Source organism: Alternaria dauci, chromosome 8, assembly GCF_042100115.1.
Source record: "Alternaria dauci strain A2016 chromosome 8, whole genome shotgun sequence".
Taxonomy (NCBI): domain Eukaryota; kingdom Fungi; phylum Ascomycota; class Dothideomycetes; order Pleosporales; family Pleosporaceae; genus Alternaria; species Alternaria dauci.
In genome coordinates this window covers 899,803-915,722 of record NC_091279.1, presented here as the reverse complement: position 1 = coordinate 915,722, position 15,920 = coordinate 899,803, and the positions used below count along the sequence as shown (strand labels likewise).

At 52.7% G+C, this 15,920-nt stretch overlaps 4 protein-coding genes across 4 annotated transcripts; 3 read left to right on the top strand and 1 right to left on the bottom strand.

The window, feature by feature from the left end:
* Window positions 1-15: 15 nt before the first annotated feature.
* On the top strand, window positions 16-1,396 carry ACET3X_008252 (uncharacterized protein; the record flags this gene model as incomplete). The annotated part of the gene is made up of 2 exons (XM_069454404.1): window positions 16-1,223; window positions 1,282-1,396. The coding sequence occupies 2 exons, from the start codon at window positions 16-18 to the stop codon at window positions 1,394-1,396; spliced, it is 1,323 nt and encodes a 440-aa protein (XP_069303854.1).
* Window positions 1,397-1,949: 553 nt separating this feature from the next.
* ACET3X_008251 (uncharacterized protein) lies at window positions 1,950-3,613 on the bottom strand (the record flags this gene model as incomplete). The annotated part of the gene is made up of 2 exons (XM_069454403.1): window positions 1,950-2,987; window positions 3,164-3,613. 2 exons carry the CDS (start codon window positions 3,611-3,613, stop codon window positions 1,950-1,952), a joined length of 1,488 nt encoding a protein of 495 aa, XP_069303853.1.
* A 91-nt stretch (window positions 3,614-3,704) lies between these two features.
* Window positions 3,705-4,357, top strand: ACET3X_008250 (uncharacterized protein; the record flags this gene model as incomplete). The annotated part of the gene is made up of 4 exons (XM_069454402.1): window positions 3,705-3,763; window positions 3,926-3,973; window positions 4,046-4,147; window positions 4,201-4,357. The coding sequence occupies 4 exons, from the start codon at window positions 3,705-3,707 to the stop codon at window positions 4,355-4,357; spliced, it is 366 nt and encodes a 121-aa protein (XP_069303852.1).
* A 9,042-nt stretch (window positions 4,358-13,399) lies between these two features.
* Window positions 13,400-14,257, top strand: ACET3X_008249 (uncharacterized protein; the record flags this gene model as incomplete). The annotated part of the gene is made up of 1 exon (XM_069454401.1): window positions 13,400-14,257. One exon carries the CDS (start codon window positions 13,400-13,402, stop codon window positions 14,255-14,257), a length of 858 nt encoding a protein of 285 aa, XP_069303851.1.
* Between the last annotated feature and the right edge of the window lie 1,663 nt (window positions 14,258-15,920).

The window sequence follows — 15,920 nt, the reverse complement described above, 5'->3', positions numbered from 1 at the left end:
CGACTCGAATCCACCATGGCCTTCTCCAAGAGCTCCAACACGGCCTCGGGTCTCAAGCCCAAGAACAAACTGCGCCGACAGGCCGCCTTCCTCTCCATCAAGAAAGCGCGTGAATCGGAAAAGAGAGATGCAAGACTCCGTCGCAAGCGCGAAGAAGACAAGAACCCGGCCCTGCGCGAGGAACGACTGGCACAAAACAAGCCTGCGACCATCGACGGCAAGCGAGTGTGGGACGAACCCGTCGGCGACGAAGAGGATGCGCTGGGCTGGGCCATAGATGTGGAAAGACTCGCAAAGCGGAGAAAGGTCGAGCAAGACGAAGCCGCACAGAAGGAGGGAGACGAGGGCCAAGAGGAGGGCACACTGGCCAAGTTGAAGAAGCGCGACCAGACAAAGGAAGGTAATAGCGCCGAAGACGACGACGACGACGACATGGACGACGAAGCAGACAGCATGCTTGACGAATCCGAGGCTGAATCCGACCTCGATTCAGACGACTCGGACCTGGATTCAGACGCCGCCTCGTCCAAGCCCGGGAAACGCGCCTCCAGTCCCAGCGCTACATCCACTGCAACAAACCTCGAGCTGTCTCCCGAATTCCTCAAGCAAAAGTTCCCCTCGATATTCAACCCCCGTACCGACGACCCACAGATCCTGATCACCACAAGCATCAACTCGACGCTCCACAAAGAAGCCGAAATCCTCACCTCGCTCTTCCCCAACAGCACCTACATAAGACGAACGCAACACGTCCACGCACACAAGTACAGCGTCAAGGAGATTGCTGGTTTCGCCAGCGCAAGAGGATACACGGCGCTTGTGATTCTCATGCAAGCCGAACACGAGAAGAAGCCCGACGGACTCGACATTGTCACTCTTCCAGACGGGCCGCATTTCCACTTTTCCCTCACAAACTGGGTCGAGGGCAAGAAGCTACCCCGCCACGCAAACGACACAGGACACTACCCCGAGCTGATCCTGAACCAATTCAAGACACCGCTCGGTATCCTCACAGCACATCTCTTCCAGAACATGTTCCCTGCAAAGCCTGAGCTCGAAGGCCGCCAGGTCCTCACACTACACAACCAGCGTGATTACATCTTTGTGCGAAGACATCGTTATGTTTTTCGTGATAAGCGCGAGAGTGAGAAACCCATCCTGGGGTCTGATGGCAAGCCGCTTGCAGGCGTTGAGGATGTCAAAGTGGGTATGCAAGAGATTGGGTAAGTTTCATGTTTACAATTAAACAAAGTTGAGACATATAGCTAACAACGACTGCAGTCCCCGGATGACCCTCAAACTCCGCAGGATAGATCGCGGAATCCAGTTCAAGAGCGGCCAGGAATGGCAATGGAAGGGACGCATGGAGAAGAACAGGACAAGGTTCAACATGTAGATGCACTTTGGTCTGGTGGACGCCCTTCGAAACCGCCTTCTTGCTTTGTGCAAGCGAATACAATTTCATGTTGCACAAATCGTCGACTCTACTTTGGCCAGCACAACAGCTGGATTGAGAGGATTGAGAATACTGCTCAATTTCAGGCACGTTGCTTACACACAGGTAATAAATGGAGGAATGAATGCAATAATGACATTGACCATATTATCAAAAGATGGTCCGCACTCGCAGCACACTAACCACTAACCCCGGGTATCGTACAATGCTATATCCTACGCCAGCCCGTCCGAGGCCATGTAAGACCAACCCATCACGCTGATAATCACATCTTACACTGTGACCAGCCCTGAATATCCACGACCCCTCATGGCGCCTGCATGCCGTCGCCACCTCGGTAGCCGATATACCAATTGTGTTTGTAACCACCGTAGTAATGACCGCCATAAGTGGGATGATATGGTAGTCAAGGTCGCCGACCCCTGAATGGCTGAGGCACATTGGGATACCACGTCCCCCTCCAATAATAGCCGCTGTTATAATAGCCACCGTTCTACTTGTTGCCATATCCACCATATGCTCCTGGTGTCATCATGCCGCTTGGTCCAGGAGTGTTTGATGCGAGACCCGCTGGGTGGTTGGTGGGCGTACTTGGTCCGTCGACACCGTGTCTTGCGTTGCCGGGGTAGAAAGTGTTGTTAACACCTTGTTGAAAGCCGGCCAGGCCCTGTGAAGCACCCTGTGCAGCGAGAACCGCAGCCTGCGCCGTCGCACTGGCTGGCGGGCCAACGCCGGTAAGACCCCACATGTGGCCGCTCATCTCCTCAGGAACACTTCCATCAAATATCTTCTTCTTCATCTCCCAAAAGACAACTCCCGTTAGCCACGCATCAGAGCCTGCTGTATGTGAATTGCCCACGCGTTGGCAGCCAAGCTCGTCAGCGAGATCTTGAAGGCCTGATTTTGTGCCCAGGTTGTTGAGTATGTTGGTCGCAGTCGAGCCGATGACACCGCGCCTGACAAGGCTGTTCGCATGCCGCCAGAGGTACTTGACATCCAATAACCTGGGGAAGAAAACATTAACGAGCTTGCGGTATGTGTCCTCATCTTCGGGTAGTGGTTTTGAAGTGAGCATCTTCAGCATGTAAGCGAAGTCGTAGCCAGAGTGGAACGATATCCAGTTGACGTCCTCGGACAGAGTCATTCCGGACGTTGTGAGCAGCGAGCCAAACTCTTGAGGATCAATGCCTTGATCCCTATGCTTTTCGAAATCGGCGCCAGATTTCTTGAGCATCTGTATCGACTCTTCGTTGTACATGTCGTCTTCGAGAGAGAATTGGAAGTTGAACGACCACGTGCATGGGCAGACGATGATGTTGTTCGCGTATCGCTGCATCGACTTTGGCTTGTAGTTTAGTTCTGAAATGTCGAGATGCGATGGTGGGACATCGCCTTGGACGTTGAAGAGGGTGACGCCGAGCTGGATGATCTTGAGCAAGTCGACGTTGCAGCGCACTGTCTGGTAGTGGTAGGAGGCTTTTGAGTTGAAGTCTCCGATGGGTCGTGCGACAACACCGGGAAACTCGGTGTCCTGTTGGTAGAATGAGCACAAGGTTGATAAGGGGGACGGCCAAGCAGAATGGGAACTACTTCAAGACAGTCAAACGAAGCCATTCCGCCATGTTTGGCGACAGACTTTGGACGTGTCAGACAAGGCTCTTATACAGAGACCTGCCCGGCCGACTTGTAGGAGAGTGGTATACTGACCATGCTGATGTAGGGATACTGATCGATGAGTGAGCGCAGCATATCCATCTCCTGGTGTAGGTTCGACCGCCAAACTTCACGTATCCGCTGCCCTGCAATGCCTTTAGCGCCATCTTGGCCACGAGCAGCGTTCTCTTGTATTTGTGCGCCATGGGCAAACCGCATGCGCGCTTCGTGCCCATCGAGTCCTGTCCCTCCGCCTGCCCCGCCAATCGTGGCCGCCGCTCCTAGCCCACCACCCAGCCCTGCATTTGACTGGAATCCGCCTTGGTGTTGACTGAAGAGATTCAGGTTATGGGCCTGGTTGCCGCCACCGAAACCCGGGTGTTGTATGTTCTGCTGCTGGTGTTGTTGGTGCAGTGGCTGGTGCTGCTGTGGTATTGGGCCTGGGAGATTCGCGAAAGGGTTCGAAAGGTTGTGGCCGGGGAATCGGCCCCCGTGAGGCGGCATCGTGGAGCTGTGCTAGTTGTTGCAGCGATTCGCGTGTCGTAGATGTCGAGAGTCTGGTGAGTGCTCGTGCTCGTGCTGTCGACTATTTAAAATGATAGTGTGCCTTGGCTGCTCAGACAAAGCTCGCGAGAGGGACAGAGTATCGCCGAGGTGTGCGAGCGTGTCTGGGGTGTTGCTAACGATGGATTGCGGGAGTTGTATGCGTGGTGTGGGGAGAGCAACCGCAGTTACGTGTGTAGGCCGTGCGCGATGATCGCTCGCCAAGATATCGAGAGATGCGACCGACCAAGGTCCAGGAACAAACAACGCCAGCTCCCCCAAACGCCTTGCCTCGCACCAGCCGCTCACGAGGCCGATAAAGTACGCCCCCGCTATTCACGTGCTCAATTGATGTCTTGTCTGTCGCGCGCAACGACTGCTGACATGCTCCAGCTTCATCACCATGGCACCACGCCCCTCCATCACCGGTTTCGACCCAAAGAAGTTCGCCGCTGCCTCCGGAAACGGCACAAAGGGCGATCCATGGGCCCGATAGTACGCTTGAAAATCACCAGATGACCTGACACCGCACATACTTATGTCTGCAGTGAGCAATGGCGATACACCGGACCCTTCACCCGCTTCAACCGCTTCAAGGGCTCCTTCCCTGGCCTCGGAATAGCCACCGTCGCATTCGCCGGATACCTCGTTGCCGAGCAACTGTTCTTCAATGACAAGGGCGGCCACCACGATGAGGGCCACTAGGACGTGGCAGCAAGAGGAAGCGCATGCAGAACAAGGGCGTACCGGTTGATTCAGGCTTCGTTACTGCGGGATTGTATATATGGAATACCACACAGAACGAGCAAGCAAAATTATCACAACTCACAGTTCTCACGCTCCTATACTGCTGGGCCACTGATGGAAGATCGAATGAAGTCAACAATGAGGCGTGGTTCATTATGTCCAATTACCACGGATCATGAGCAGGAAGCAACACATCAAGAGCAGGATTGTACCAAGCAATATGCGTCCATCGTACCAGTCTGACCATGTGCCCCAGCTATGGTCAGGCCCGCAGACGCGAACTTACAATTTATCCAACGTAACAGGCTAGAACAACGCGCCTATCAAGTCAGGAGCTACATTGTGTCATCGCGGCCATGTAACCTTCTGTGCTCTCTATGCCGGCAGTTTCTTGCACTCTTCGAGTCAGTTCTCCGTCCACCTTGTCGAGCGGCGATCGATTTCCACCACAATGTCACCCGCTCTTTTTGCTGCAAAAGGCGATCTTTCCTTAACACGCAGCTCATTTCTTTCTTCGAGATAGGAGTAATTATATAACGCGCACTGATCCGCTGATTATGAATCCCGAAGTTTCCCCAACGAATACGTCAACCTTACATCCCGCCCTGCGTTCACGCTCGGTACTCGAAGAGATCACACCGCTACGTATCGAGGCTTGTCAGTGCGAAATCACAATTGCCTCATTCGTCTGCATGCAGTACAGCAAGGCGACAACTAATGCCAATGATGACGGAGCCACCCATCCTCGGTCTGATTGTCCCAACAAGAACTTGATGGTCGTCGTCGTCATCCTGCTGCCCACTGCGGAACCACGCCACTTCTTCAAGTTGCCAACCAACAACAATGCAAAAGGCATGCACTCACATGTCAAACAACCATCTGGAAAGAACCGTATTACCGCCTGCTCCAAGGGCCAGACTCAGCAACATCTCCGGATCCAGATCTCTGGATCTTGAAGTATATCGGATCCGTCACCCCAAATCGCCATGCGTCTCAAACTCACCACAAACTGGGAATATGGGGGAGATGTTCGCTTCAGGGGGTTTCGATCATCGACACAAACCGAGGGTAGGCCATCATCCAGTCGGTGCAATCAACGGCCTGTCTTCGGACAGGCAGACCCCGCATTGTGCCCCTTTCCGCCTGTGTTCACTGATACTTTCGGCCTTCGGAGACGGCTTTGGGTTTCCGTCTATCGATTTCGGTAATGTTCAAGTCGTAGATCTGCTTGTCTAGGGGGAGCATATCGTTTCGGGAACTATGTTACAAAGGTTTGGCTAAGAACGTTGCTTGGATGTGCAGGGATTAACAGGCTAGACACATATCGTATAGTATATGTATAAAATGTACGACGCTGAAACAGAAAGGCACTCGGCAGGTCTTCGGCACATGTACAAGACTGTATAGTCATCTATTGCTTGGCTAGACTACATGGCACATGCCCGTGCAGCATACTCTGGAACTGTCAGACCACATCCTCAACGTGAGACATGCTTAGTCGAATCGTCTGGACCGGTTGTCTGACTAACAACAACCAACGCGAACATCCATTGGTAGTCAGTGGTCTAGTCACATCTTGTATGACCATTTAGTCTATATTAACAGTCAACTTAGACGCGACCATTTCTTGGGTAAGCCATCGACCTAGTGACATGAGAGAGACTGAAGTTCGACATCCAAGCTGACCACCCATCTTATGTCTCTCTTCTTTCCAGAGATCGAAGCAAGGTCTAGACCTCGTCAATTTGCATCGCGGCTGTACCTGCAGGGTGAGATTGCCATCGTGCATATTACGACGCCTTGCGTAACTCGCAAATGAGATGACACTCGCATTGTGGCTTGGTGTGAGCATTTGCTTTTTGCGCTCGCACTGTCCAACTGCAGTCATAGCTCTTCCTCGCGACATAGTATTGGTCTTTCCGGAAAACGACAGTTCTGAAACTGGCATCGCAGTCGATAAAAGCTACGTATCTTGCATACGTCAAAGTTCTCAAGTGCGGTGCTGTTGTGTTGAAGACGACGTCATGGCAAGTAAGCAATTCAATGCTCACGCGAGCAACGCGACACTAATGGAGACACTTGTCAAAATCAGCGAACAAAGCAAAAAACGGTCGGATGTAAAGCCATGTTCGTTTAGATGTGTCATCCAATGCACGCGTCTGGCCTTGCGTCGGTATCCACACCTTTTCGATCGTCAAAGGAAACCCTTTTGACCCTGTCATACACCTGCCCTTTCAAGGGACCAACCGAGCCGGATTGTGCATCACGGGACCGCCGTGCATCGTGCACCTCGACCAGTGATGAAGTCTGCAGTTCACATCGGGGCACGGCTCGAGTGGTGTTGGTGGCTCTTCGATCGCCAACCGAAGGATGGTGGCCCCTGTCTCACGGCCCGTAGGCTACCAGCGCGCCTTTCAAGAGATGAACCTGAGATGTGCACAGGGAAGCCGCCACCGCTTCCGCAGTTGGTGTTGCCTGTCCGCGACGACGCAAACAGGCGCAGGTAGAGGACTGCGAATGTGGCGCATGATATGCGTGAAGAAATCGTTGATTGGCGGATTTTCTGCTCATTCCATCAGTAATCACCGCTTCACCCATTCGGCCGCGTAGGGTCTGTATGACCGCATCAAATAAACCAATTGCTCTTGTGTTTGGGGTGGGAGTTTTTTTTCCGCCGTTGGCCTTTCATCACGCCATCCAATAGCAAGGGAGTGGGTTTGCGAGCATCTCTGCATCTGAACAGGCTTGAACTTCGTGCTTTTGGGCATCAATGGATGGCGCGAGACCAGGAGGGCGACGCAAGATTTTCTGGACCCTGGGTTGGAGCGTTGTTGAACAACGGCAGAGATCCCGTCCCATGCAGATTGCCCCTCTCTTTTCCAGCCGTGCATTTGGAAAACAAAAGGACGGTCTGCGTAATGTTGAGAGGGAACCTGACCCATGTAGTGTTGACCACCGTATCCTTCAACGGCGAGACTATGCTCAAGACGTGCCGTGGCTGAACTGTCAGTCCATACTGCTCGAAGATTTGGCCTCTGTGTATGATCCGAAACTATAGACCAGAACTCAGAAAGGCCGTTGAGAGCATTCGTGCATGATGACCTTGACGCCTCAAATAAAAAGTCGCAGCTGACTGTCGCTTGGACCTTGGCATTGTCCCGCACTCTGGCTCTGGAAGGATTAGAGTGAAGATTTATCGATAGACTTATGTACCTAGGCGGTCGTCGCTTGCTCCGTGTGAGTGGCTCTTCAACCGGCAACCGGGTACTTCTATTCGCGAATGGGTCCTCGGCCTGGAGCGAACTCTATGTCTTGCTCCGGATCGAGACGGCGTTCTGGACTATCCGCCAGTGGCCTATCAGACATGATCGGACAAATATTCGAAACTCATCTATCCGCTGCTGTCTCCACAGATTGTGAGATAGAGTTCGACTCATCCATAGTACACCGTTCGTATGAAAAGACGAGAGTCTTCTCCTGTTGAGGCGGGTACGACTGTGGCTGCAATTGCCCGCGTTGAACCATTGGGATGGAAAGCCATCATGTCCGCCAGTTGCCAAGGGTGGTAAGCGAAACGCCACAGTCGCATCATTGGCGGAGTGGTTCTCTGTTCGGAACTATCCGCTACATACCATCATAGTGGTCGTATAGAGGATGTTTGTATTTATAGATGTCACATAACAAGACTTGCTGAGCATCTCCCATGGTCTTCAGGAGGCCGTGTCGGCAAACGATGTGCAGTACAGTACGAGGAGAACCCACGTTTCCAGATTGATTTTCTGTGGTGGCAGTCAGTTTGTTTGCACAACCAGTTCGTGGCTACAGCTGTCAATAGCCGTCACACTTCGTATGTCTCAATGGTGAAACCGAGCTTACTAGTGAGGGTGGGGCCGAATGCGAGCTCCCCTAGGCATCGGCTTCGTTGAATTCGCATTCGATCTCGTATGGGCAATGATTCTCAGGGACGCAGATACTCTGCGTAGTGTTGAGTTTGTGGGCAAACGATCAGGTGCGGGTACGGAAAAACCCAATCAGAGTCCGCCGGTCTGACAGAAATAGTTAGATGGGAGAGCGGACGACCTGCAGGTACAGGAAACAAGGTTTTCGCGTGGATGTAGGTCCGGAGGATGCAGACCTGAATACGTAGCACTGTGGCAGAACAGGCACGAGTTTGCACCGTGATTTCTCCCTACACAGTAACGGTGGCAGCATATTCCTGGGGATAACCTCAATTCCGCGTCTCGGTGCCTCGAGACGAATGGAAGGTGGAGCGAAATCAAGCGCCTTTAATTGGATACAGTGAGGTAATTCCCGTGTGCAGACGGTTTCCGTGGAAGCGGACCACGGCGCATGGATAGCCATGTGGATACACCGGTGAAGATTGTGTCCGGAGGTTCGGTCGCCGAACCTAGGACTTACGAGCCCGCTAGAGAGGTTGTCGTGAGCAAGTAGCGCAGTCGTCATGCACCTAACGTCATCCACAACGGGAAGGGGATTGGTAGGAGAATGCTGTTGGACGCGCAAAGGCGTCGTGCGTAAGACATGGGTCGCCAGTGCGTGGAAGAAGCAGCAGGGTGGAGGCACCGAGTAGTTCTCGCCGATCTATGGCCTGCTATGAGCAACCACTGCAGGAACAAGGGGAACCACGCAGCGACCAAGAACCACTGGGACTCTGGAGACTGAAGATGTGTCCAGCTCGGACATTGATAGGAGACGCTGTGCACAGTCGTGTGCAGTGATGACGATGGGATGATCCCGAGGTTCTTCCACAGCACGTGTTGTCTTGGCATAGCAGCGCACGTGAGCGCACCTTTACTCTGTAGCCGGCACATCAGCTCCGGAGAAATACAGCCCAACAACTCGCGATGCTGGTGGTTGGGTCTTTACAACTGCACCGGAAACTGCTTCCAGTGCCACCATTACCGGGCGCTACGGAATCTGTCGGTGTGCTTGCTTCGCATCTATGCAGCTGAAGTTGAAGCAGACGGCCCACAAACCCCCACACGGCGGCTCATGCCTTGAGCGTTGGACCTCATTACGAGTGCATCTTCCAGGAAGAACAAAAAAAATGTAGGCGCTTGTCACACGTCTTTGCGCAGACTCGAACGGCGCTGTCGTACAGCGGCTGATGCGGAGATCTACAGCCTCTACTTCCATTGCACGCGACCGCATCACAACATGATACGAGCAGACGGTGTCGCATCATTAACCGTATCCAGAAGCGTTGCAATGTCGAGATTATGCTTCGCTGGCCGTGCGACGGTGCCGAGGTAGTATCTTGTGCACGCTGGGGCTGTTGGAGAGCAGCGAAAGAGGCAGACCACCATGGTCTCATAATCAACCATGGCCAGAACTCGACCGTGGGTGTCAAGAGGCTCTGAAACATGTTTTGGACTCGCCTGGGCTCCGACACATCACGGCATATACTCTGACCTCGACGAGGGCTGTTCACGATTCGGATCGATCCACCGGCGAGCCCTGTGTAGATTGAGACGTCTGAGTGAGGCGGGGTATCGAGTCCTTGGACGCATCTTCGGCCACGGTGTAGGGGCTGTCTTCGGTTGTTTCAGGTTCCGCCGTCTCACGAGCGAAGATCTGCAGATGGGACGTCGCTCTAGCCTTCGTCTCTGCGCAAATGCGTCTCGCGATCCCTTTGTGACAGGTTTATTGATCCACGCTGGCATGCGACTACAGCATGCACCAATACTTAGAGCGATAGTTGCGCCTCTCTTCGACATGCTTAGCCAGACAGCCAGGTCAGAGTGGCAGACATGTCGAGGCTGAGGCGTTGTGCATGCCCAGGCGCATGGCACAGTCAAGGCCTAACCCTGCAGGCATTGCGCCGTGCCCGCCTGAAAATGCGAACCGGCACTGTTCGGCACTAATAGCACAAATGCTGTATGTAACTACCAAAATCCTCCACTCCCCGCCTGGGTTTATATCCTCAGCACAGTCTACGCGTCCTGTGTTACGAAACATTTGCTGTCGGCGAACACAGCAGGAAGACGACTGGCTTCAGCCACACCATGTCTTGATACGCGTTGTCGAATCCTTCTCGGGTGCACAACAACAAACGGCCGGCATCCCAAGCAAATTGGAGCTCACGTCCTCGAAGCAAAGCGGGCCTAGATGTGGTCAAAGCAGATATGCAGCAGATTTAACCGTTTATTTCGCTGCCGCGTCCAATCAGCACCAGCCTGGACGGCCCCTGCGACTTTATATTGCGCAGGCCGACCTGTCGGGCCGCCTTCGCTGGTGCGTCCATCGTCAGTGGCTCATGAGCCCTGTGAAGTCGGGCATCCCCCGTCTCCAACGCCCCTGGTTCCGCTCTCCCCCAGCCACTAACAGACGCTTAGGCGCCGTCGCTCAGCGGCAGATACCCATGTCTCTCACTCCTGCTTACGCGCAGCAGGCCCTGTCCTTGCTCGTCCTAGATGTCACTAACCTGGTGGAGCACACAGAGCACCTTCCATCTTCTCCACATACTCTCCGCTGCTCGACCAAGCCGGCCATGTTCCTACATAGTGAGATCATCCCTACACCTGCTGTTACTTTACCGGCCACAAAGCATCCTGTTCCCGTGTCACGGCATGCAATACTTCGGGACATGCCAATGACCGCTCTTCAGCAACTACAATCCCTACTCCAATCTTTGCTCAGCTACCTGGACCATCCACCACTCATTCTGATTCGCAACCACCGTTTGTCTCACCTCGGTCCGTGCAGTTCGCCAACTTTCACTCGACCCTAACTCCTTGACCGCATCCTCGTCTTATTCTCACACAGAAGGGCAGAACCCCTTCATCAGCCGTCGCCCTGCAGTGGCCCGTGACCAGGCTCTTGCGTTCTCTACTCCCCTGCAAATAAGTTGTCTACCTGACCAGGTACGCATATATTACGTTGACTGTTATTGCATCTCAAATATACCTCTACCCTCGTTTGTCGCGCCTGTATACTAGACTGGGCCCAAATTCAGTCATTTCTCTTCGTCCAACCTCAACCCCTCGCAGGTCTTGTGTACCAATGGCAAGTCTTTCGCATAACCACTAACGCCTTCAGCAGGCGTATAACCCGGGCCTTCCAACTCACAACATCCGAGCTCGCGTGCGCGCGACAGGTTTCCCCAGAGTATCCCGTCAACTTCAATGGTTGTTGCCATAACTACATTTGCCGGCCACTTGTGGGGACCTGCACACGCCATACTAGCATTACTCGGTTCGCATTGCTTGCACTAGGCCTTGTCTTCCTTGAGTTCCTCTGGATACTGAAGCCATGTTTTCATTCCATAAAACAGATGCCTCCCGATCTCGACAGTCATCTGTAGACTCTCAGGCTACCGGGCCTCACTTTCCCACCACAAGTTCAGAGTCTTGGCTGGAGCAGTACCATACGCACTCGTCTCATGCTGGTATGCATTCGCCTGAACAACAACCCAGAGCTTATCCGGCTAGACGAAGCTCCGTGTTCAACTTACGTTCAAGGAGCAACACCGCAACGTCCGTGACCCCTTCGTTACTATCTCTTAGCCATTCCGACATGACTGAGCATGAAGCTTCATGGCATGGCTCACCACCTGGACATCGACAAACAGGCAACATAAGCCATAAGGAGTCAACTGGATCGAGGAGGTCTTTGTTCCGTGGCAAGAAGGGAAAGAGGATGAGCGAGACGCCCATGATCAACGTCGATGAGTATGAGGGGGATGCCAATGAGAGGCGATCATCAATCTTACGAAAGAGCAAAAGAGTCAACACTCAAGCTGAGGATGCTGGTAAGTGGCTGTTTTCCCAATACTGCGACTACATGCTTACCATCACAACAGGTACAAGCCTAATAAGCCGTATTTCTAGCCCTTTCGATTTTCAGCACCTCTCCCACACCGATCGGCATCAAATCGCTGCCCTCGAAAAGCAACTTCCTGACACACCAAGCGATAGTCTTCATTTTAGTAACTTTTCTTCTGAAAACGTTGCAGTTGGAGAAGATAGATCCTCGTCTGCCCTTGGCTTTAGATCACCACCCCGCAGTCCAGAAGCACGCCACGAATCGGAAGATGCACCTTATTTCCCACTGTCGCGACGACCTCTTCGCCTAGCCCGGTCTATAGAGAGTTTCTCCCAACCTGGTGTTAGCCCTCGGAAACATGCTCACTCATCCTCTTCGATACAGGCGCCTCTTCAGTCGCCTCATCTTCCTCTCGGGCCTCCTTTCGGTACACCTGAGCTCGCATACGAAGAAGCAGGATCAATTTCACGCAGATTGTCTCGTTCGAAGCGAGAGTCGGGTATCTGGGACTCATTTGCGCTATCGGCTGTGTCCACGCCGGACATAATACCTGAAATATTAGAGGACTCGTCGTATTTCGGCCATGCAGTAACGACACCTGACGACTCAGCCATTTATGCAACGACACCGCCATCATTCAGCCCTAGTCTCGCAGATGTCGCTGAGGAACCGGAAAGATTCGTTAGCCCAAGACCTGCACCACAGCCGCCGCTGAAGACACCAACTTCACCAAGATCACCCTATTTTGGATCGTTTTCTTTCCAAAGCCCTCGGTCACCAGTCACCTTCAGAGCACACGGTCAGGGTCAATCTCCTGCCTCGCCGAGGGCAGCGCCGTCTGGCTCGCGACCCTCATCCCAGATGTCTGATACGCTGGGCTCGGGTAGCATTCCAAGGAGATTGTCCATTCGAAGACCTACGCATCGTCGTCAGTCGAACACATGGCGCGCAATAGAAGAGTCATGGGAAGAAGACGTTGACTATATCTATGACAACGCACTCGAAGCTGATTGTGACTTTGAGTGGGACCGTGCATCTGATGACGGTGCCCGTTGCTGCGAAACACCATCTGCTGTGCAAGCGAACGACAGTTCGAGAATCACGTCCGCTGATCGGCAGCGCTTCGCATCCGACAATTTTCGCTCGTCATTGCTTGTTCCTAGCACCGGAAGTGTACCAGAGCTTGTCCCGACTTCTGCGATATCCACATCCACTATGGGCACTGGTCTGCCACCAACACCATCCGGATTTTTCAATGCCAACCGCTTTAGCGGGGATACTGGCTTCATACTCAGCCCCTCTCTCCTTGTTCCTCAAGAGTACAAAGAAAACAGAGAAGTCACCTACGAGGATTTGCTTGACGAGTACGCTGGTTCAGACCGACACTTCCCAATGCTTGATGCAAGCCAAAGCGCGACTAGCTCGGCCCGTAGTAGTCGCGTCCGACTCAGTAGACGAAGCTCCTATGATAGTAGCCTTATGTCCTCCGTCCAGGGCTCTGGTCTTTGGAGTTCCCCTGTACGGCGTTCGGCGAGTTCTGCAGGGAGTGTACCAGAGCTGATTCCTTCTCATCGTAGCCGAAAGTCAATAGGTTGCAGTCTAGCAGGTGATCAACTATCGGAACAGATTGCATTTCTCAACGAAGACAAGGAAGACGATGATGTTACGCCGCCAGGGCGCACTCTGGAAGGGCGAACATTCTTCGCTTCAGACGACGAAGTGCCACAAGACGAGGAGCAATCTCGCAGCTCTATTGAGACTGAGCTCAGGGCTTCCCTTGATCTAGCTCGACATGGCTCGCAGCCAGTGAATAATCCCACTGTCGAAGAGGAGCTCAAGTCATCGCTGGATCTTGCGCGTCAAGGGTCGCAGCGCTCTGCTCGTACTTCAACACGCCAACACAAGCAAGCCCTGTCTGACGGCGCCGCCAAGCTATTCTCCGTCTCTGTCCCAAAAGAGGATCAATCGGCCAAGCTACGCAATCGCGCAGCGACCACAGCACAGGCACGCTCCCCTATGCTGAGCCTCTTCCCAGCACCACCGCGCAACCCATCTGCCACTTCGCAAATGTAACTCAAAACACCACCATTAACTCTCCATCCTCACGGCGCCCTTAATAATACCTCCACTAACAGCGCCTCACTAAACCGAAGCCCGGGAGGCTTCTGAAGCATGGCTGGCTATGCTTGTCACGTTAACCATGACACAACATTGCATTCGATGTATATATTAACGAGTCATGTTTTTCTCCTGTGTATCTACTTCCTGTACTACTGTCAACGGAAGACCAAAAAAGCCGGAGGCGTTCCATTTGGTCTCCTACTTTTCGATTTTCCTTGCGTCAGCTTCTTATCAGCTCGCTTGTATGCATCTCTTTGGCGCATGCTTGTCTCATTACATAGATCTGTCTTACAATATTCGCGCAACAGTCGTCTCCTATGTTGAAAAGGACAATTATCTTTCCTAGAGAGCGCGAAATTAATCATCATTTGATGTTGGAATCACTACATAAAACATTTGTCTGTGTCGATCTCGTTCCTCTCTCCAAAGATGCTTGAAAGCATTGCCATACAAAAAGAATCAATATAACCACAAACTCAGTTTCATCATCTTTGTCGCCCTTATTGATTGACCTATACTTGACTGTACTTTGTGGCTTGAGAAGAGGTGACTGGTCATGTGCCCCTCGCGCTGAGCTATGCAGGTGCATGGCGCATTCTCTGACCCTGTGCCGTTCCTTGTACCTATTTTTACCTCCTTCCTGATGATCTACGCATCTGGCCCTGACGATCCCCATGGCAGCATCATCGGATGCGCAGGCTTGTCCTGCATGGACGTGCTCGTCCGTGCCGTTGGCTTGGTGTGAGTAGGCTAATTGGCAACTCAAGGAAAAGCAACAATGCTGTCGCATAAACGCCACAAACTCGATTACATGGGCTGAACAAATACAGTGCGACGCAATTCCGCGTCATCGACACCAACGCGCACAAGCATAGACAAACAGCAGCATGAGAGAGCTGTGAGACGACATGCACGACAATTCGGCTAATTCGATGTTTGACTCTCCTTGTCAAACATCGACGGGAACTGGTGTGTCGAAAATATGGAATCGAAGCCGTTCCTCTAGCCGTTTGTCGCGTGGTGTTCATCGACACCGTGTTGCTCACAGAACATGGCTGGCTGCGAAATAGTGCAGATTAACGTATTGTTCATATTAATTGCGGCGCCTGCAGCGTATAGGCTCATATTGTTAGACGCAGCGCGTCGTCGTGAAAAGGATCTAAACAAGTGGGTTCATCGTCCGAATTAGATACAGCACCGATGTGTCGAGGCGATTCCTTCGCAATGAAGTCGCCCAAAGATGCCAGTGCCGTGATACCGAATGACTAAGTGGCAGACTGACAGTGGAGATGGTTCGCGTTCGTGCTAATACCGGAGGCGAGTTGTTTGCGAGTGGGTCGCTTGCATCTAGGCTCTAAACGACCTCTGACGAGTTTGGAGGCTACCGGATGGATCAGATAGTGCACCGTAGGTACACGACCTTTTGGGAAAGCGTGTTGAAAGTGGCCATGATGGCCGCGATGTCAAGGTCATTACCCTGCATCACACTTGCCAATATATCCACGGCTTGCAGAATCTGGGGAAGTGAGCAGCAGAGCGCACAGTCTGATCTGATAAACACCCTGTTCTTACTGTTGAGACAGTAAGGTTAAGGGTACTGGAAAAGGAAACAGAC